This window comes from Brachycentrus maculatus, unplaced genomic scaffold (genome assembly GCF_059751285.1).
Source record: "Brachycentrus maculatus isolate JH-2025_06_01 unplaced genomic scaffold, ASM5975128v1 h1tg000104l, whole genome shotgun sequence".
Taxonomy (NCBI): domain Eukaryota; kingdom Metazoa; phylum Arthropoda; class Insecta; order Trichoptera; family Brachycentridae; genus Brachycentrus; species Brachycentrus maculatus.
The window spans coordinates 224,589-246,789 of NW_028280858.1; the positions used below are offsets into that span (position 1 = coordinate 224,589).

A 22,201-nucleotide genomic window follows, 5' to 3' on the forward strand; every position below is an offset into this window, starting at 1 on the left:
ACTTATTTTAGATGAGGAGAAGAAGAAACAATAGAAACATATTGTTTTTTTCTTCAATCCAATACAATAATTCGATTGTGAAATCTAAAATCAACATCGGAAAGACATTGAACCAATTCTCTTCAAGACAAAAATTACTTTGTTGACAAAGATCAATACCTGTTAAAATATTTACTGACTGCTGTTTTATAAATTATAAATAGGAATTTGATTCACAATCTGTAGAATCAGTATATATAAAATTTGTTTGATTGTTATGTTTTATTTCTTCATTAGTGCTGTCAAAATATACGTTTAACGAAAATAAATACATATTTGAGTTATTTATTGTATAGTACACATTAATATTCCACATATTTTTTCCTCCATTTTTGTTTGAATTACGAATTCTTAGCAATATAATTAACCCAAATATCTATCACTTCACACTGAAATATGTATTGCTTTTGGGTGGGGTAATAACGCATGCGCGATAGTACGAAATTGACATAAACAGCTTTAGGTTCGTGTTTTGATAAAAACAGAAAATAATATTCAAAATAACCTTATTTTTTTGGCGTACCATATTCAAATTTCATCAATCTCACTACCCATATTTTTTATATCCCTGAAATTACTCAAATTGTGGGTCAAACACATAATTTATTATTATCGTGTAATGCATTTTGCTGCATAAACTTGTAAAAATAATAAACATTTTATATTTATTTATCAACAAATAATATACCCATATTAATCTATATCTCGCGTGTAGCCAAGCCTTTATACCGGATAGCTGTCTTTGAAGAAGTACTTCCGTTTTATTTAAATTGAATGCAATTTGGTCTAATCAAAAAGTATTACAATATTACTGTTGCAGAGAGTATATTCTGTAATATTTTAAAATGGATTTTTCGAGCATGCCTTCCGACCCTTTAAACAGTTATTTACCGTATATAATTTCTATTCTAGTTGGAATTGTGACCATTATTAGGTGAGTACCTATTAATATTCAAGTATATTGAATCAAATACATACCTGTATTGAAGGGAAACTATGGAGACAATTTTTTTCATTTCTAATGTTTGTGGTAAAGTTCACTTTGGCTTTCAAACTTTAAAGTTAGTAAATAAATATTAAAATAAGGTTTTTATTAAGACACATTTTACAAGATATGGTAAATAAATAGGTGCTTCTAGTGCATTGTTGGAATATGTGAGCCTCTTTTGATTATCTGATATTAAGGTTTTTAAAAAGTCACATAATACCGTCATCTGAAGCAGAAGACGGATCAATATGCCTTCATTTAATTTGTAACTGAGACACAGAAACATGAATGTAATTTTTTTAAACCAAATGATTTATTCTCTAGTTTTCACTCGGTTTAAAGGACCACATGCAGCTAAGTAACATAATTTAAAAAAGGTAAATATTTTTTAGATCTTATATGGGTGGAGTCTCTTGCCCTAATGACTTGCATATAAATGGGAAAAGTGTGCTTATAACAGGAGCTTCAAGTGGAATTGGTTTTGAAACAGCTAAAAATCTAGCCCAACGAGGTAAGTGTAACATGTACTTCTATTTAAATATAACATCACTATTTTTGATGTATGGATGTGAAGGAGGCGAGGAGTGTATGTCAGGACAGAAGAGTGTGGCGTTCCATCCTTTCTGCCTACCCCTGCGGAGAAACGGCGTGATGGTAGTAGTAGTAGTAGTAGTCTATAGTGTAAAGGTTAGCGCATTCGCCTTGAGAACTGGAGTTTCCAGGTTCGATTCCCAAGGGGGTCAAAATAAATACAAGTGATTTATTACTAATAGTGATTTATTTCAAATTACCCCTACCTGAAGTGGAAACGATTAACAATTAAGATAACAATTTATCAGTATTATGTACCCTATGTACCACTGGGTTCAGATAAGGGTTAGAAGATTCCAAAACTTGTCATTTTGCTATGTTTTTATATTACTTTTATATTTTACATGTATAGGTGGCCATATCATTATGTGCTGTAAGGATTTGAAAAAGGGCAAGGCAGCAATGGACTTGATTAGAGCAAAGAAACCAGACGCGAAACTGACATTAAAAAAACTTGATTTATGTTCGTCTGAGTCCATCAGAAATGTTGCCGCATGTCTCGGTAAGAATGCTTAGAAAATACTCTTATTTTCTTTAAACTTTATTTTTTAGTGTTATAGATGTTTGCATAAAAAATTCAGTATAAGTATTTTAATTTATATATATATTTCTAAAATGTATTTCTTTTTAGAAAATTTCAAGTTGGACGTCTTAATAAATAATGCAGGAGTTTGCTTTCATCCATATCGCATTACCCAAGAAGGACACGAGATGCATATGTCGTCGAATTATTTTGGTAAATTTGAATCCACATTTGTAAATAAACAAAAGCTTAATTCGAAAAATTAGTTTTCCAATTTGCTTTAGTACAAGCACAGAACGTCAGCATACAAAAAGCAACAGACAGTCAAATCGATGAATTCAACTCCAATATATAAAGCATTCGGTTCTTTCATACAATTATCGATGTATAGATTAAACAGCCATGCTGGCATTACGCACCCCTGTTTAACACCTGTCAAAATAATTGATTGAATCATTGCCACAACTTAATTTACTTACTAGTTCCTTACTTTCATCACACATTCATACTTACATTTAGATAATAAAACATATTAATTTTACTTCAGGTCACTTCCTACTCACGCACCTGTTGTTGGATAACTTAAAGATGTCTACCCAAGGAAGAATAATAAATGTGTGTGCCCACCCGACACAACCCAGCAACATGCCCCTTACTACTATCCCTGAATTAGCTACTTATGCTTCCAAGGAATGGTTCACCCAGAGCAAGTTTGCTCTTATATTATTTACTAAATATATGTCACAACTATTGAAAGGTAAGTTATATTACCCTTATTTAATTCTACTTAGAGTAAATAAACAAATGCATGTTGTATAGATTAAAGCTTTGATGGAGGTTTATTCTTTTTGGCACTTAGATTATCAGTTTATACGGTAAATAGATTACAGGTACTGCGTACTATACTTTGTAAGCTCTCTAACTGATGAATTTTTATGAAGATTTTATTTGGAAAAAGGACAGGTTTTATTTTTTTCTGATAAATAAATAATACATTATTTATTGCAAGGCATTATTAAATAACAATATTTTCCAGTTTTTATTAAATGTTTAAACTAAGTGAATTTTTAACTACTTTTAAAATTGATTTTAGGTACCCAAAGGTTTTTCATTTAGTATTTATAGCCTATAACTCCATTATATTCTACTACTACAGCGGCAAAATCAGTTTGAGCTATTTTTTCGCCGAGGTGCAAATTCGCAAAGGCCTATTTTTTTGCCCGTATGTGGTACGGGCAAATCAGGCAAAAGGTTTAAAAGGATATTATTCTAGACTATTTCATTAACAGATATCAATAATATGAAAAATAAGCCGCATTCAAAACTGAAAATCATTACAATTTCAATACTCTATCCTGAGAGTTTTGGCTACCGGCCAAGCACACACCCCCGTGATTTTCACTATCTGAAGTTGTCAATGACGCGTGTGATGGCCAATGTTATCAAAATAATTTATTAATGAATGTTTGATTTAGATACAAATGTCACAGTAAACGGGTTGAATCCCGGCATGGTAAGGAGCACAGGTCACGGACGGCATTCCCTCTTGCTCACCCACTGGAGCGGACGTATGACCCTGGCCCCCTGGATGTGGCTGCTCATGAAGGCCCCTTCGCAGGGGGCGCAGACCTCACTCTACCTCGCCACTGAGCCTACTCTCTCCACTGCTACTGGGAAATTCTATAGGTTCGCATTCTTTTTTTTTTACTGCCATCAAAAAAAAATATTCAGAAAACATTAAAATCGAAGCGACATACACTTGGTTTTGCAAAGGATTTCCCAAATGGCATAGCATCAACTGCTTTATAATAATCATTTATTCATTGGTTATACAGCATTTTGATTGAGATTTATATGTACTTAAATAACAATATCAAATGACTAATTATGCATGTTAATGTTCTAAATTTTAATATCTTTTGCGTTTAGTCCAAAAAAAATATTTAAAAAAAAAAATTACTTGGTAAATATCACTATTTCATTGAATCTATCATGACACATGTTTCGATACATTCAACATCATTTTCAAACACCGTATTGCGGAACGCATCAAAACATGCAATAGATTAAAAGAAATGGTGGTATTTACCAAGTAAAAAATAAATTAAAGATGGATAGATATTACCACAAATAGACTGCCGAATCAATTAATGGAAAAAAATATAGATGCTTTCCTTTTTCAGAAAATTATAAAATTTTAGCATATAAACATTTACATTTTGCCATTTAAGTATTAAAATAAAATAAAATATTTATCATGGAATGTATTTATTACAGCAACTGTTCTGAAGACATTTTGGAAAGCATGGATCAAATTGATAATGCGAGAAAACTTTATGAAGATACGTGTACATTACTCCAAGTTACACCTCTGGTCAAATTATAAATATAATTATAACACTAGCCAAATACGACATTGAATAGAATAATACATTTATACACAAAAAGAAAAAGAAAATACATTAGTTGTAGCCTCGTAATAGTGTTTTAAGATATGTATGTACGTAATTTGTTGAAATCAATGTTTAACTTAGTATGTATTTATAATTACATAAATCTGTGCAAATTAGATGCCGTACAAAACATCAATTACTTATTGATACAAAATCATAGTAAAAATATTTATAAAACCATGCTTCAAGGTAAAGAAATCAAAATAAAGTGGAACTCAAACAATATGAACAAAAATTGTGTTGAAAAAACAAGTGAATAAAGCTTCTGATTAGTTTGTTAGCTGAAATTCTGCTGCATTTCCAATTTAAGGCACTGATTGATGTAATTTATTGTTAAGATAATTCCATAGATTTATGTATTTTTAATTACAAAAAAAGTTTTGTGCTTCCATTCTTCTAAGAGTTAAAATATAGGACTGAGAGCATCCTGGTATTAGTTTAACTAATATTAACATGGACTTAATTATAATTGATGGAATGTAAATGAAAAACTAATAAAATGAAACAAAAATTTATTTTAACATTAGCTTATTTTATTCAAGGTACATACTATTTATTCCTATATTAATGACCTATCAATATTAACATTAATATAGGTACTATAAATTAAATTGTCATTATAAAATCTACATTGAAATTAATCATCACAATTTAACAACAAAATACTAACACCTGTATCGATAATCATTTACGGTAATACAATTATTAAATACAAACTTCAAATAATATACTAGACTTGTATGATCAACTAATGAGAATCATTGAAAATAAGGTAATTTATTTATTTAAAGAATAAGTTGTATATAGAATAGGATGTATTTTTATTTATAAAGTTTTATTTCACAAATTAAAATGATTAAATGACAGATTGATTAAGACGATAAATTCAATAGATTTTTTTTCAATACTCTGACTTGTAGAAGACAAAATACGTGATATTTTATGAAACTCGGTAGATATTTGTTGTTTTTACAAATTACTATAACTATAAGCAAATTTAAATTCCAAATAATTCTAGTTGCTGCTGCACACTAAGCGAATGAATTCTTAAATTCAATGGTGGACGATTTGTCTATTATTTTTGTTACCAGCAAGGATTTTGCAAGCAATGCAAGTACAAAAAGTTTAGTTAGTATGTACATTTGTCGATAAGTGATAGTGCGATTTTACCATAAAAATAATACTGACAAAAATAACAACTAAATCTCCTGCACTTACGGGGTGGAGACTGACGTTATGGGAAATCATAAAAAGAAACAGATTGGTCACTGTTGAATTTGCAAATTTATCCCCTAGAGTGGAGCAGCAATCAGATGACATATATATATATATATAAGTTTACAATTTAAAGTGCAATTATCAACTATATTAAGAAAAATAACGTCTATTAAACAGCTGTTAACGAAAACATTATTTTTTAACTTATTATCTACATTACATTACATAACCTAAGGACAATCAGAGCTCGGACATTCATTTAAAATTATTACAAAACGGACCTGTGGCCACCACTAAAGTTATCATTACTTTATATTCAAAATATCATACAAATCCTGCTGTTGATTCACCAATGGTAGTATAATTAATATTACACACTTTAATATAACTTTCTCGACATTATAAGTACACAATCTCTAGGATCTATTGTGTTTATATATTTGTACTCAATTTGAATATTCATAGAACATTATAGCATATGTGTGCCTACTGATTTCATTCGCAGTCACAAGATTTACAATAAAAACACATTATTTTATTTCTATTATGGACAAAAAAATAGAGATACATTATGCCAGTGGTGAAAGTTACAGAGGATAAAGATAAAATTATGCATTCACAGGTATACTGTTTATTTTAAGTTTTTTAACCCGACGAGCCGGACCTTCACCGTCAGAGCTATCCGAGTCTCCGTGAGAACTCCCTTCCGACTTGATCCCACTCATAGAGACATCACTTGTGTCCACATTGTAGTTACCGGTAGCTTTGGATTTTTCTAACGTTCGAACTAGAAACAAATACAGGCATATAAATACAACCAAAAGCCGCAGTACAAATGGTTTTTACATATTTAATTACTGATAAAATTATAAATTGCTAATAAAATTACATCCAACGCATAAAATGCCAGCAATGCATTGATTGCAAAAATTATAGTAAAATACCAATTCATGTAAAAATAAAAAGATTAAATAGGTTGTAACTACAAGGACATAAAAAAAACAACATAAAAGGTAAAATAAGGAACTAATTTTCTAAAGTGGTTTTTGTATCATTACAACTTAAATTTTACAAAAAAAAACACAAAATTAAATTGTTTTTGCAAGAAATAATAATTCAAATTATCATTTATTAAATATGCAATATCAACAGAATATTTAAGTAATTTTGATGTCAATAAAAACATTCAAAATGGTTCTACTAAAGTTACAATTTTGTAATTCAGATCTTTTTAGGGGGCGTTTTTTTTAAAGATTTAACAATTATCAGTAGGGTGTAGCAAACAGACAAACTAACGAGATAGGAGAATGTGGAAGAGGTTTGGGTTGTCAAGCCTGGTGCAATACATAAGTAAAAACAGGGACATATTTTGATAGATTTGGTACAATTAAAGATAAAAGTGGTACTGACTTTGAGTTTCCAACATGGAGTTTTGTCTCTTTAGATCATCGATGTTCTGTTGATGAGAACTGTTTTTATGTCTCATAAATTGTATATATTCCGCTGCTTTTTTAAGAATTTGCGCTCGGCTAGCCTAGAAAGTAATTGCAATTATAAATGAAACCAACATTAAATATTCAAAGTAGTTAGAAAACATGGAAAATAAATTACACGTGGTAATATAAAAAAATCAAACGAACAGTTATGGGGTGATATTTACTTAAAATATTAGGGTGCAATTTAGTTTGCTATTCTGTACATTCATTTTACTTTATGTATTACAAAACTACCTTATACATAAACATATCAGGTCTATGTATATTATCAAAAGCTATTTGTTGTATTTGGTATGTACTTCATGATATATTTAAACTCAACTAATTGAAGCAATTCAGTACAAATGTTCTGCACAAAATACATTTGAATCCTTCTGCAAAGTAACATTTCACAGCTTACGATAGTAAAAGTTTCTATGTTGCAATTTATTCACCTGCATAGTCAAATTATTTATATAAGAATCATCACTTCTCGGTTAATCCAGACAATAATTGAACCTCGGATTCAAACATGGGACCACTAGACTAGCAACTAGGCTTGTTATATTTTAGCATTATCAAAAGTAGGTAAAATTTATTTAATTATTCCATTAAAATATTAGTAGCAATATTCTACCCCCTTTCTGCCCTCAAGATGTGGCCTTTTCTAACCTTCAGACATTTAAATAGTCAACACAAATCTTATTTATTAAAATACTTTTTGTTATTGTAAATACATGTTTTAACTTTAATTGAATAATGATGAGCCATCAAGTAACAAAATTACAATATCTTTAATTTTAAATGCTAATCTGAATGTCATGCATGATTGGAGATGGAGTTATGCTAGAGTAAGAAATACTCACTACTTTCTCTCCCTGTAAGGCTGGGACTGAATCTCTGAGGGATGTAAAGCTGTCTTTGATGTGGTCTCGGCGCTTCCTTTCTAATGCATTGTGGTGTGCCCTCTTCTCTGCCTACAACAAACGCGTCAAATATGAATCATGAATAACACGAATTAATGATCTCATGGACATTGGAATACACATACTTGAGAATAGAAGCCAATATTGCTGGAAGATTGTCTCATATGAGATCTTGAATCAGAATCGTCTCCCTCCTATAACAATACAAAGGCCATGAACACATAATATGTAAACAGCTAAGGGAAACAAAAAAAGTTTATCCTTACGTCACTTTCGATATCTATATCACGGTCGTCGTCACTCATCGTGATAGTAGGGAAGCTAACGAGGAGACTTTATATTAACACCCTAATTCCTCTCCGACCTAGCCTTTCCTCTTTCGCTTCGTGCTTCTGTCAAATTTTGCTGTTGTTCGTCGCCAAAACCAAATCCAACCCGTGTCACATTTGCTAGAGAAGTTGCAGCTACAGAATGCCAACCTTCCAAAATAAATTAGGCAGCCTATGGAGAGCGCAATTCAATAGAAAAGCGAAGCCAAATCGGAAACACAAAAATAAGTATAAATGGCAGCTACATGGGGATCTCTTTTTCCCACATTTCCATCTTAAAGGGCTTCTTCAAAAAAATTGACATTAATAACTTCCAAATTGAGCAAATTCAGCACCTGTCGATAGAAATTTGAACATGCTAAAAATGGCTTTTATGCGTTCAAAAAATATGACGTTTAAAATATGGGTTAATTTTTCAATGTTTTTTATATCAAATCAAATAAGCTTAGGAAACGTAAAAAAAATATAGTTATATTAAAATTATCTAAGTATATGATGGAAAAATCAAAACGATATTTTGGATCTGACTCGTGATATTAGCACCCTGTTGGTTAAAATTATATTAATGTTGGTAGACTTTGCTATTCACTAATGGCGTCAAATTCAATTTACGTATTTTGGCAGTTACACAATAAATGGGAAAATTACGCTAGATTTTTACATCAGAATAGGAAAACAATACTCGGATTGTTTTTAATTAACAATTAGCATTAGATGTAACCGGATAGTATTTCTATCTAATCTTCTGGATAATAAATGTTTTTGAAAAGTGTTTAGCAAGTAATTGACTGTTTTGTCGGACGTGTTTATTGACTGTGTAATTTCCAAAAAACATTGTTTTGAATTTTTCGATTTGTATTTATTCATTTTTTTGCAACAAGGTACTAAGGTATCTTCTTATTAAAAATTGTCTACGATTTCGTTGTATTTTATTATTTATTTCGTTTCCAATAACCAAAAACAATATAATTTCCGGAAAAATGGAGGAAGGAATTTTGTTTTCCGAAGCTTTAATTTCGTTTATTGTGGTAGTTAGCAAGTATTTGACTTTGTATACGATGACACAGGTGTTGGGAACTATTCTTAACTTATGTAGATCAATACTAAAATGATGAGAAAACATTTTAGTAACCTAGGCGACAAATTGTGTTATTGACACCCTTTTAACTGGAGTGGCCATTATTCCCCAAAGTTCGCGTGATCGTTTCATGTCGTTTGAGTGAATTTATAATCTTACGACGACTTCGCGACATTTTGCACGCGACCGTCATGTCTGACGACAAGGTAATGTCTATATTTATGTTTGAATTAAGATAACATAATGTCTACTTTATGATAAACTTTAGTGCCCGTTTTTATATTGCACGAAATTGGATTATTTCATATATTTTTATGTAATATATTTATTACAGCCCTTGTTATTATATTTATTGTAGGTTTTTTGTATTTAGTATTTTTTTGTTTTTGGTGCAATATTTATCTACTGAGATCAATGATGGATTTTTAACTTTTTTTTTACATGTGTTTTGTCTTTTTAGTTTCATTAAGATTTTTGCTGAAATTTTCTCCCCCCCTTCAGTGGAAAATGTTTACTGTTCAAATTTGATCAAAATGATCCCCTCATATGTAACAAATACAAACAAAATATGTTGTATGTCTTTTAATAACAAAAAATTTTTATTTTCAATATGCAATCTGTTTATTTTCTGTAATTAAGAATGAACTGAGAATTCAATAAACCATGGGACTTGTGTATCAAAACTGATCACCAAGATTTCATGCAATTAGTAATTATGATAACGCTTCATCAATTCAATACAGTGTCTAATGCACTTTTGGGTTTAGGTAGATAAAAGGAAAGACAGAAAATTAGTATATTCTTTATTAATATTAATCTCCTGGTTTTTGTTGTTTTATTTAAATATATGTTCATATTGTTATTTTAATGCAGAAATCATCTGAAGATGAAGCGGATCCCAGATTGGAGTTTATTAGCACTTTTGTCCTGAAGGCGTTACGCCTTAAAGCTGATAAATGGCAGAAAATGATGCAGGGGGATGAAAAGGTGAAAAAAAAATTCTTAGAGCACTAAAATTCTACAATGATGATCTTTAATTTGTTAAAAATTCCTAAAATTGTTAAAAATTCCTGGATAGTAAAAAAAAATAATGTAAATTTTACTTATATTTTGAATATTGAAAGCATTAAGTTTGCGTATCATAGTGATATATTATTTTGAGAAATAAAAAGACTTGAGTGAATGTGAGTGGATCAAAAAACAAAGGCTTTTTATTTCTCAAAATAATATAAATTTTACTTTACCGTAGAACAGGGCTACTTGAACTTTGATGTGTTACTTGAGCCCAGTACAAAAAAGAGATTTAAATCTGTATTTGGTCTACAATAATGAACGTATCGTGACAATAAGTGTCACCTGTCAGGGAAACAATGAATCATGACGAGACATTCATTATTGTAGACCAAATATGGATATAAATAAAAAAAAATTACTGGGCTCAAGTGACACATCAAAGTTCAAGCAGAACCGTTCTACGGCACTTAAAAAGTTTTTCCTTTATCTTTTTCTTTTATTTTCTTGAAGAAGATTACTTAAAAAGTTTTTCCTTTATATATTTTTGTATTAGAAATGGCAATTTATGTAGTACAACATAATAATTGATTTGTAAAAATGGAAATAGCTTATGTGCCTGTATTTTTTTTAGAACGCAATGTTAAATTTTTTCGATGAGTTTACTATTCCATTGATAACATTCCACGTGAACAACCTAGGATTCCTCCAACCCCATATTGGCTACTGCCCAAGCGTGAAGAATAAAGTCGTTTACTTTGTAAGGAATTCACCTCAAGCAGTCACCAAGGAGAATGTGAGATGTGTATGTAAAAAATGCTTACATATTTATATAATAATATATATATAATAATAATAAAACCCTTATCTGCACCCCAATGGTGCATAGGGCACTGCTTCATATAAACGCAGTGTTATCTTGATCGTTTACACATGAAGGAAAGGTGATCAGCCTTCCGCTTCTCGTACCAGTCCAGGGTAATATTGAATAAAATTTCAGTGAAAAAATCAGTTATATTTATTTGACCCCCCCTGGGAATCGAACCCGGGACCACCAGAACGGTAGCCGAGCCTGCTGACCATTACACTACGCAGGCGGACATATTTATATTATTGTGAAATTATTTGATTCTATTATACAATAGTTTGAGGCTAAAACTTGAATTTACAATAAATAGATATTAGTTCCATTAGGAATTTATAGTAGATAATCTCAATTTGTAAACTTAATTTTGTATGCACTCACTTATACTGTAAGAATATGTAGATACTCATAATTTCTTTTCTATATTCTCTAATTTTTTAAAATCTCGTAGGATTAATAAATAATACAAAAGTTTTATTTTAAGACAGCAATTTTTCATTTAAAGCACAAATATGTTAAAATGTGTTAGTGACATTATACTTCTATATAAAAATATATTATACTAACCACATTATATATAAGTAAAAAAATATTATATTAAATATTATTAAAATAATAAAATGTCCGCCTCCGTGGTGTAATGGTCAGCGTGTTTAGCTACCGGGCTGGAGGTCCCGGTTTCGATTCCCAGGGGGGGAGGTGAAAATAAATATAAGTGATTTAACACTGTAATATTTATTTAATATTACCCTGGACTGGTTCCTGAAGCGCAAGAGTGATCACCTTGCCTTCATGTAAGTAGTGATCAAGATAACACTGCGTCAATTTGATGAAGTGCCCTATGCACCATTAGGTGCGGATAAGGGTTATATATTCACAAATGCAGGATTTGCTGCGCTTGGACCCCTACTATTCATATAATTTACTTTCATTGACATCTCCGAAGATGAAAATGTTTATTTCCTTACATGCTTATTAAAAAATTATTAAAAAGTTTCAAATTTAACCAAAGATGTCGCCCATAATATTTATTCTGGAAATATCTATCAGAAATTTTAGTAATTTGTCAATCATAGGTATATGTGTGAATATTACACAATGTATAAAGTGATCACCTTTACCAGATAATGACCAGTTGTAAAGCACATTCCCAGACTTCCATTTTCCACCTCAATAAACTTCTTCATATATGCTGAGGTATCAACAAAAAAATCTCGATGCATTGTTTTGGCTTTGATTTCATGAATCCTAATTATAATCTGTAATCATGTTTTTCTCATTGAAATGTTTTGCCTCATTCACCATAAGGTACATGTAAGCTAGAATTATATTATTTTTACTTAATATATAATTTTAAATTCCAGATTTTGATAGTCGGAGAAATGTCTCAGGAAACAGTGAGCGAGTTGACAGTACTCACTGAAGAAATTTTCGCTCCACTTTTATGTAATCCAAAAAATCACCTCACTTGGCCAGATCTTGTCATCGAAGATGTTAAGAAACATGTCTATAGTTTCAAAAGCATTCTGTATCAGGTATATCAAAATTTATAACATTGATATGGTTTTTCCCAAGAAAGCTATGAAAAGATGAATAATATGGCGATTGTCCACGACCCGGAATCAGACCGTCCGGCAGTCCGGTTTTGAAAAATGAAAGCGACTACGACAGTTTAGCGTGATCGAATTTACGCGCAACGTGTTAACGCACCGATCAAGAGCACCGAGCCGAAAAAATATGCACAAAAGCACATGCCAATCCAAGCCAATCGTCGTTTTAAAACGCTAACTGACGTGCCGAATGGTAACATTCCGTGTAATTCTGTGTAGTGGACAAACGCCCTATGAGTGTGCACCATGAATTTTGCTATTTTTGTCCATATATCTCTCATGCGCCCATTACCACAAGTCAAAGTAGATGATACAGGGACATTTTTGAGTTTTACACCTATATGTGGATATTTTACATTTCCGCTTCTATCTGGCAGAGGTCTGTAGGTATCAAAAAAAGAAAGTCATTACCTGATGGCATTAAAATGTCATCTTTCGATGAATAATTTGCTTCTCTGGTTTGAGGTCTGGATGTGGGCATATAGGATTTTATTTGGATATATCGCTCACTCCTTTCAAGAACGTCATAAATCAAAAATCGACAATTTTAAGTTGTGCATACTTTCAGAATGCCCAGAAAATGTACTATATCCCAGCAAAAGCGGCATTTTTTAAACTTAATATTTACCCGCTACAGGGCAGAAAGTGTTGTTTTTGTATTTTGAAGAAAAGGTATTGTTTAACTATTTTTTGAAATATACTAAATATTTTTCAAATGGAGAAAAAACCTTCAGGTTTTACCTAAAAAGATCTGTTGCACAGTAAAAAGTTCAATAAGTGGCTTGATATTTATTTTGAATACATTTTATTATATTTTTAAACTTTAAAAACGTTCTCCTGAAAAATCAAGTATTTTGATTTATGACGTTCTTGAAAGGAGTGGGCGATATGTGCGCAGATGGTATAATAATTTAAATATATATTATTTATGGGAATCTTATAGATACACGGCGATATGAATAGCCAAGTTTTATTGCCAATGCCAGCTGGAGTTGAAAAAATATATCAAGCTGAAGAGGATTGGATAAGCAGGTAAATAAGTTTACTAAAATATTGTCCACCTCCATAGTGTAATGGCTAGCACATTCGGCTACCGTTCTGAAGGTCCTGGGTTCAATTCCCAGGGGGGGGGGAAATAAATATTAGTGATTTTACACTAATATTTATTTAATACCCTGGACTGGTACCTGAAGTGGTGGGCTTATCACCTTCCCTTCATGTGTTAATGACCAAGATGACACTGCATTTATATGATGCAGTTCCCTATGCACCATTGGGGTGCAGATAAGGGTTTGAAGAAGAAAATATTGTACATTTTTAACTAACCAATCTTACGAAAATGGAGAGTGGATGACTTATAATTTTCTGTGATGTTGGGTTTTTGTTCCTGTCAAAGAGTTTACTATGATTAAAGACAATACAATAAATACAATAAAGACAAGACAAATAGCTGAGAATTTTTTTTTTCTTTTTTGTCACTGAATTATATTTTCATCAAATTATAAATTTGGGAGGTTGAAGAATAATGCTAACAAGTAAAATAGCAGAAAAGTATGCCCATGGGTCCGCTCCCTACCAGGATAGGAGAGGGAGAGACCAGCCCAGGATTGTCAAAATAAATAAATAAATGGACCGTAATTGAAATGAATCAGAAATACACATTGTTGGGTAATATATCCAAAATTAAACAAGGTTTATTGGATTTGAATTCTACATTTATTTATGTATATGTTAATACGTGACGCGTTTCGTCTTATACGAATAAGATATACATAAATAAATGTATATCTTATTCGTATAAGACGAAACGTATTTACATATTTACACGTATTTACATATACATAAATAAATGTAGAATTCAAATCCAATAAACTTTGTTTAATTTTGGATATATTACCCAACAATTCAATATGGAATTCTACCAACTGTCTGCAGTTACAATAAATAAAGAAATACACATACCTGACTACTAGACTTTACTCCCTTTTCCAGCAGCTATGATCGAAGCAAAGTAGACGTAAAACGTTTACTATTTTTGATAGTTGTTGACTATCTCATTTGGTAGTTGATTCCAGTTTGTTTCTGTGCGGAGTTGCGTATTAATTGAATAACCTTTTCCAGTCGCGGTGAGAGAATGGACGTATACTTAAAGACAAACATAGAAGGAGTTGTAATTCAGTGGGCCACTCAGATAAACAATGTACTTAAGGAGGATTCCACTATCTCATTCAAGAAGACCCAGTTCCCACTGCCGACAGCGGACATTCATTTCTGGTCCAATCGGTTGAAGAACCTGGAAGGGATATATTCGCAACTTCGCGATCCCCGAGTGAAGAAAATGGCCACTTACCTCGAGATGACGGACAGTGTTTATCTCCCATGTTTCAGGACTATGTTGACTAATCTCATAGCAGGTATCTTTTTGTTGTAGATATATTAAATTGTGCTAAACATGGGATATTAATGCCATTTCTGAAATATTTTTTTTACCAAGAGTATACAGGAGTAATGTTACCACCCCCTTTTTAATTATTCACATTATTGATTGCATACAATTACATACATTCAATTTTTATCAACTGAATGTATGTAATTCAGGTTTATACATATTTATCTCATATATAAATATTTTTTACTATATATGTCAACTGTTCTACTCCAAAATGTCTAGAATAACAAAAACTGGCATAATATGTGTACAGTGTATTTTTAAAACAGACCTTTAAAAATAAGATATATGTATTATACACTAAGACCTCACTAAGACATCGCGACACAAACTTAAATTTACAAAACGGAAAGTTACCTTTTAGAAAATTTAAACATGATTCTCTGAATAATAATTTTAAAAAAAAAATAGTCTTAATTCAGTAACAACGCAACTTTGAAAAAATGCAAAGTGAAACGACGCAAAGCGAGGTCTGAGTTTACTTTCAAATGAACTGTACATTGATTTATAAAATAATAAAAATCATTTTATTGATATAATGTATGGTTTAGTTGTTAGTTATAGTTATAGTTTACGAATGCCTCGGCCAAGAGCATATCAACGACTTTGTCTTTCCTGTCTACGACTGATTATTATAAAATAAACTAACTTGTTTAGGGGCGGTGGAGGCTCGAGACATTGTGTTACACCAGAAGCCTCTCATATCACACTTTGAGACATTTCAGAGTACCAACTTTATGGAGAGCAAGCCATTAATAAGGCCCATGTTGCACTGCATTGGCTTGTTGTGGGGGAACTCCCATTATTATTGTAAAGCTGACAAAATAACAGGTAAAAATCATTCTAAATCCACAAATAATTAAATTAAATTTATATTTAATTAAAATAAATTTATAATTAAATTAAAATAAATCGGAAATAGTAAACGAGCTAAATAGTAGCTATATAGAGTCAGCGAGTGAATTCTCGTTAACAAAACTGTACCTGAGGAGTGATTACTTGCAAACTTAACTGTATTTGATAAGAGACCTTTTTATAATTAAATATTTTTACTTTTTGTAAAATTTCAGACTTACCAAAAATAAACTAAAATATTTTAAATGAAAATATAACCGTTTATAATTCACACATTTCACATGGTTTTGCGATATCAAATAATTATTTTAATTGTGAAGTCAGTATTAAAGATAATTTTATGAATACCTTAAGAAACTATGCCTAAAACTTCACAGATGCCAGCCAATATAAAAAAAATTGTTATAATAAAAAAAAACAAAAGACAGTGATTTGATTGTAAGCTTGAATGCAACATCTTGCGTTTATATGATAGATTTTTCTATACTCCAAAGGTAAATGATGAAAATGTATAAATTGTATAATGTAGTATGTATTTTTGCCAGAGTATCAGTCACTCAGTATCAATAAATCTGTATGAAAAATGTGTATTTATTTAATATTTTGTTTTCCAGTTTTATTCCAACAGGTGTGCAACATGATGATTGAGAAATCCTCGTCAACTTGTGACCCTTCTTCTATATTTTTTGGTGAAGCCATTGAACAGGCTAATAAAATTCGCGGAGTCATTGAGATTCTGGAATATTTTCTGTGAGACTATATTTTTTTCCTTTTTTTTATAATGCACTATTTACATTTTACATTTAATTAACACTTTAACATTTGATTGCACTTTATTTTACATTTGATTAACACAAATTTTCATAAAATGTCCCTTTATTTTTGAAAAGTGAGTATTTTTACTTCAAGTATCAAGTACTTTTAGACATTTAGAAAAATATGGGAAGTGAATACGGAAGGCGTTTATAGGGCTCATGACCTATTATCGGCTGGCTTTGTTTGCTTTTTTATTGTGATTCTAATTTGATGTACATTTTTCGGCTCAACTGCTCTTTCATGCACTTACCTGTGTATCTTATGTAAGTGTTAATGTCAAAGCCAAATAGCCAGGTTTTATTGTGATTTGCAGCCAAACTTACGAAATGAACAAGGCAAAAGTGTCGACATTTTTTCCCTCAAATTTTGTCCCTATTATGTGGAATTTCGAGTTTGAGAAAGTATTTGCAAGGTTTCTGACTTATATGAAGCGACTACGGATGGTGGAGGAAATGCTGCAGACGACGGTGGAGATGCTGAAATTGGAAAAAGTGGAATATTCCGGCATCCGGGGTCGTACCTATAGCGCCAATACTTTGAAGGTTAATATTAAATATTGACAATTTATCTAAATATTTAAAAATGTTCACAGATTTAAATAAACTTAAGGCATTTTTTTGTATTTCTTTATAAGAGCACTCCAAACTAGCGATGGTTTGAATCAAATGAAAATAACTTAGTTGTTCTATTAATACGTTCATTCCAATTCTATTGTTAACTTTTTATCCGGGGTCAGCATACAGTTTTTGATATTTTTCATAATGCCCATTGCATGTTTAACACATGGTTTGTGACAGTGGCGTACCCAAATTTCAAACCTCAATTGACCTTTACTGAGCTCTGATATTGTAATGATTTTTAGCTAAAACCATAACAAATTATTTATTCTATTAACAATTATGGAAATAATCCTCAGGAAATAAATCATTTTCTCCAATTATTTGATAAAATTGGACTTAATTGATCTTGGATCTTGATCAAAAGTAGCAAAAAGTAGCAAAAAGTAGCTTAAAGTAGCTTAAAGTCCGCTGCAATTTGACAAAAAATATCTGCTTCGCGCTCAGATCGCTTTAGTAACATGAGTGGTTGTGTTCCAGAGTGAGAGAGACACGCTAAAAATGTTGGTTTTAAAGAAATTAATTGAATAAAATTTTATCTTGTTTAAATTTTAAACAGATACATAATTAACTTTCCAAACAATTTGTATCTTACTTACATATCTGTTATTGTAGTAAAAAATTAATGATTTTCAAGAGAAAAAGAGTTCAAAATAAAAGAAATCTCAATTTAAATGTCCCAACTGATTTGAACAGTTAAAGTTATTGGATCGACAAACTCAATTAATAAAGTTAGTTAAATTAGTAATCGATTTAGTAGTATGTAATAAGTCAAACTAAATTTTTAAAAATTAATTTTAGTTATAAGCAATCAAAAAGTTCTCTGGTTAAATTTTAGAGCCAACCTTTTATTTTTGTTCATTGATATAATGTAAGTGTGAGAATGTACATTTTTTTTAGATATATGAAAAATACACTCAGCTTTATCAGAAAATGTTCCAAATACAATACAATCCATTGGACCCGGAAGATGATGCTTTTCTGATTGACTATGAGAGTTTCTCTCTAAAGGTGGCTGATATTGACCATCGCTTGGCTAAAATATTTGGAGAAGCTTTTGATGACTGCCCTAATTTGGAAAGCATTTTTAAGGTATAAATTGAGCCACTTTCTAGTGACTGTATAATGTCTCCATTCAGGCAAACTCACCAAGTAACAAACGCTATTGAAATGTATTTCTGTCCAAAAATATTTGTATCTTCTAACTGGTCACAGTTAACAATATCAATGTGTTTATACTGTATCCACATGATACAAATATAGAAATTCCCCGATTTGCCTTTTTTGTCATTTATACCAGTGGTCCGCAACCGGTGTGCCGTGGCCCACAGGTGTGCCGTGATCAAATTCAATGTATATGACATTTTGCAAATTTTCATTATGCATTTAATACAGGACGACAATTTATTTTTTGTAATATTGTCTGTTTTTCAAAATTTTGGGTATAATAATTCTCTCTCTCAACCCTTATCCGCACCCCAACGGTGTATAGGGCACTGTGTCATATAAACGCAGTGTTATCTTGATGGTTAACACATAATGGAAAGGTGATTAGCCCTCCGCTTCGGGTACCAGGCCAGGTTAGTATTGAATAAATATTAGAGTGAAAAAATCATTTATATTTATTTGACCCCCCCCCTGGAAATCGAGCTCGGGACCTCCAGAACGGTAGCTGTGCGTGCTGACCATTTCACTACGGAGGCGGATAATAATTACTACAATTAAATAATTTTTCAATGGTCTATATACTTTAGATTTTGGTGTGGCGCGGAGTACTAGGAAGAATTTAAGTGTGTCGTAGGTGAGAAAAGGTTGCAAAACACTGATTTATACCACAGATATGTTAGAGAATAGTCCCAATAAATATTTAAAAACCAGGTAAATAACCAACCACATAAAGCATCAGCCAAAATTATTATAAGATCTTTTGCAAAACTGCAAACCGCTCTTCTCAATAATTCAGTAAATGTGACTCCTGGATTTTCACCGGGTAAATGATTAATCCATTTAGAATCTCATCTCCGTTTAATATGCATGTTTACACAGCTACCATGTAGATGTCATGAAAATCATTTAACGACATCTGTCGAATATGTAATAAGTGTGACTAACTTTGTGATTTTCTGTTTTATAATTAAAATGAAACTTTGTTTTAAAATCACTATAAATAGTAATTTTAAACTAAATTTTTGCTTTAAAACAGATTTTTTTTAAAAATCACTATAAATAGTGATTTCAAAATGATTAGTGATTTTAAAACAAAGTTACATTTTAATTATGTAATTAATGAATTTTTATAATCGATTTATGCAAAAGAAAAATCTTCAGTACTCATTGGGTATCGATTATAGCTTATTCAGATCCTCGGAGACCTCACTCACAGACCTTGTATACAATTAGATCTTCAACCTCGCTACACAAAGATCCTAACTCTTCTCAACAGCGAGTTGGACCAAGTCAGAGATACATTCAACGAAGGTAGCAGGGTGAGAATAACTTTTGAATTGTTAATGTCTATTTAAATAATCTTATTGGTCTTCAAGACGAAGCGGTCAATAATCTCAATTTCCAGGTGTACAGCAAGACAAAGCGCCGACCCATGATTGATGCGTATTTCCCTCCGGTGGCGGGCATGCTGTGGTGGATATTCAAACTTCGACAACGAATTGCTTTGCCGATGGCGGAATTTTTGCAAGTCGATGATACGTAAGTTTGCTGATAAATTCTGATACATTTAAATTGCTCAACACAGATGTAAAGGTTCAATAGTAATAATGTTTTCATTAATTGATTCGGCAGTCACTTTGTGGTTAAATCTATCCATTTTTATGGAATGTTTTACTTAGTAAATACTACTATTTCTTAAAATCTACTGTGACACGTGTTTCGATGCATTCCAAATCATTTTCAAACACCGTACGGTGTTTGACAATGATGCAGAATGCATCGAAACACATGTCACAGCAGATTTTAAGAAATAGTGGTATTTACCAAGTAAAACATTGAATAAAAAAAGTAATAATGTTTGTTTATGTAACATATCATAACACAAGATTTTGAACTTTATAATTGCAATTTTTTTTAAAAATGGTCTGGAACTTTCCGGATATGATTTGATTTTGGGAACGGAATGTAAGTATCTGAGCTATTACAGGGCTTACTATTTGTTTAAGTGATCACTTTATACATATATTGTGCAACATTCAACATTCTGTCCATAATTGGATGTCCATATTTATTTATAGTGTGTGAAAAAAAATCTTTTTTATCAGTCAATGACAGATCAAACGCCCTGTATTGCCCACATTTTATTTAATACTTCCTTCCCTGGTCAAAGAACTCTCCCTTTAGATATGTATAATATCTTGATAACAATGTTATATATCCAGTATTAGTAACATTTGGACATATTCGTAATATAGTCAATTTTTTTATTTACAGGATAGTTTCATCTGAAGATGCGCTGAAAATGCAGGAAAAGTATAATAATCTCACTGCTCGGCTGGATGAGTTTAACGAGAATCTCTATTGCAAGTGGAAAGAGAGCATACCAAGCATTTGTTTTGAGTATTTGGGTTACGCCCTAATGACAAAGGATAAAGCTTTATTAAAGCTTAATTTTCACAATGAGGTACTACTAATATCCATTGCTTGCACTCGGGTTTAGACAAAAGCATGCCCGGGTAAAGTGTTTCGTGACTTCTTATCCATCTTATTTCTCATTACTGAGCGTTGTGACCCATGTGGAAGCAATGACTCTTCTCCAGTTATCCCTTGACTGCGCTGCACGTAGTGCTCCAACCACCGAGGTGCCTGCTGCTAATTTAACTTGATGGGTCCATCGTATGGGTGATCTTCCTTTCCCTCTCTTCCTCTCCAGGCTACTGATCACAGTCATTCCAGGCTATCTTCATTCCCATGTGCATCGTGTCCAAATAACTGAAGAATCCTTCATGTTCAAGCTATCCAAGTGTTGTTCCTGGTAAATGGACTCGTAAGTGCGTCTAGTTGTGGGAATGGAATTCGGAACATGCGCCTCCAACACCACCTTTTGAAAGCTTAAATTTTTCTCTTTACTGTAGGTTTTATGGTAGTTTCATGACATTTCTGAATATTTTTTTTTTAAATCTCAACTCAATGATTATTTTCAGTTGCTCTGCGTGCTTCGTGAAGTGCGGTACATTTTGTACTTGGAACGAGACGACATACCGAGTGATGCTCTGGAATTATATTCACGGAGTGAATTATTACACGTATGCAGCCTTCTTTATTGTAATATGTAAATATTTGAGAGGCTTCATTAGAAACTCGGCTGTATGGCCAAGAAATTACAAAAATATCTTAATATTTTCAAATAA

At 31.6% G+C, this 22,201-nt stretch overlaps 3 protein-coding genes across 5 annotated transcripts in view; 2 read left to right on the forward strand and 1 right to left on the reverse strand.

Annotated features, from left to right (window-relative positions):
* Nucleotides 1-32: 32 nt before the first annotated feature.
* On the forward strand, nucleotides 33-5,115 carry LOC148310181 (retinol dehydrogenase 13-like). 2 transcript variants are annotated; one of them, XM_088258781.1, is made up of 7 exons: nucleotides 33-973; nucleotides 1,420-1,538; nucleotides 1,971-2,120; nucleotides 2,250-2,354; nucleotides 2,689-2,898; nucleotides 3,617-3,827; nucleotides 4,419-5,115. In XM_088258781.1, exons 1-7 carry the CDS (start codon nucleotides 885-887, stop codon nucleotides 4,525-4,527), a joined length of 993 nt encoding a protein of 330 aa, XP_088114907.1. In that variant the 5' UTR covers nucleotides 33-884; the 3' UTR covers nucleotides 4,528-5,115. The 2 variants fall into 2 exon arrangements, with proteins under 2 accessions (XP_088114907.1, XP_088114908.1); XM_088258782.1 differs by lacking the exon at nucleotides 33-973 and adding an exon at nucleotides 1,256-1,317 and having other exon boundaries at nucleotides 4,419-4,599.
* Max (MYC associated factor X) lies at nucleotides 5,089-8,650 on the reverse strand. 2 transcript variants are annotated; one of them, XM_088258783.1, is made up of 5 exons: nucleotides 8,480-8,650; nucleotides 8,339-8,407; nucleotides 8,154-8,264; nucleotides 7,223-7,346; nucleotides 5,089-6,599 (listed from the first exon to the last, which is right to left on the reverse strand). In XM_088258783.1, the coding sequence occupies exons 1-5, from the start codon at nucleotides 8,516-8,518 to the stop codon at nucleotides 6,421-6,423; spliced, it is 522 nt and encodes a 173-aa protein (XP_088114909.1). In that variant the 5' UTR covers nucleotides 8,519-8,650; the 3' UTR covers nucleotides 5,089-6,420. The 2 variants fall into 2 exon arrangements, with proteins under 2 accessions (XP_088114909.1, XP_088114910.1); XM_088258784.1 differs by lacking the exon at nucleotides 8,339-8,407.
* A 960-nt stretch (nucleotides 8,651-9,610) lies between these two features.
* LOC148310183 (dynein beta chain, ciliary-like) overlaps nucleotides 9,611-22,201 on the forward strand; it is a 73,843-nt gene continuing 61,252 nt past the window's right edge. Inside the window, exons 1-14 of the mRNA XM_088258888.1 lie at nucleotides 9,611-9,826; nucleotides 10,494-10,607; nucleotides 11,266-11,436; nucleotides 12,861-13,031; nucleotides 14,050-14,138; nucleotides 15,228-15,520; nucleotides 16,213-16,386; nucleotides 17,025-17,160; nucleotides 17,540-17,768; nucleotides 18,744-18,935; nucleotides 20,195-20,329; nucleotides 20,416-20,549; nucleotides 21,285-21,474; nucleotides 21,995-22,096. Coding sequence (XP_088115014.1) covers nucleotides 9,812-9,826; nucleotides 10,494-10,607; nucleotides 11,266-11,436; nucleotides 12,861-13,031; nucleotides 14,050-14,138; nucleotides 15,228-15,520; nucleotides 16,213-16,386; nucleotides 17,025-17,160; nucleotides 17,540-17,768; nucleotides 18,744-18,935; nucleotides 20,195-20,329; nucleotides 20,416-20,549; nucleotides 21,285-21,474; nucleotides 21,995-22,096 — 2,145 coding nt within the window. The 5' untranslated portion in view covers nucleotides 9,611-9,811. The remainder of the gene's footprint in view (nucleotides 9,827-10,493; nucleotides 10,608-11,265; nucleotides 11,437-12,860; nucleotides 13,032-14,049; nucleotides 14,139-15,227; nucleotides 15,521-16,212; nucleotides 16,387-17,024; nucleotides 17,161-17,539; nucleotides 17,769-18,743; nucleotides 18,936-20,194; nucleotides 20,330-20,415; nucleotides 20,550-21,284; nucleotides 21,475-21,994; nucleotides 22,097-22,201) is intronic.

Bases quoted from the DNA above. Each gene is read 5' to 3' on its own strand.
- LOC148310181 (XM_088258781.1), top strand. From the start codon at position 885: ATGGATTTTTCGAGCATGCCTTCCGACCCTTTAAACAGTTATTTACCG. The intron at 1,539-1,970 runs GTAAGTGTAACA...TTACATGTATAG, and splicing joins TAAAAATCTAGCCCAACGAG to GTGGCCATATCATTATGTGC. The intron at 2,899-3,616 runs GTAAGTTATATT...TGTTTGATTTAG, and splicing joins TATGTCACAACTATTGAAAG to ATACAAATGTCACAGTAAAC.
- Max (XM_088258783.1), bottom strand. From the start codon at position 8,518: ATGAGTGACGACGACCGTGATATAGATATCGAAAGTGAC. The intron at 8,265-8,338 runs GTATGTGTATTC...CGTTTGTTGTAG, and splicing joins ATATTGGCTTCTATTCTCAA to GCAGAGAAGAGGGCACACCA. The intron at 6,600-7,222 runs GTCAGTACCACT...ATTTGTTTCTAG, and splicing joins CTCCATGTTGGAAACTCAAA to TTCGAACGTTAGAAAAATCC.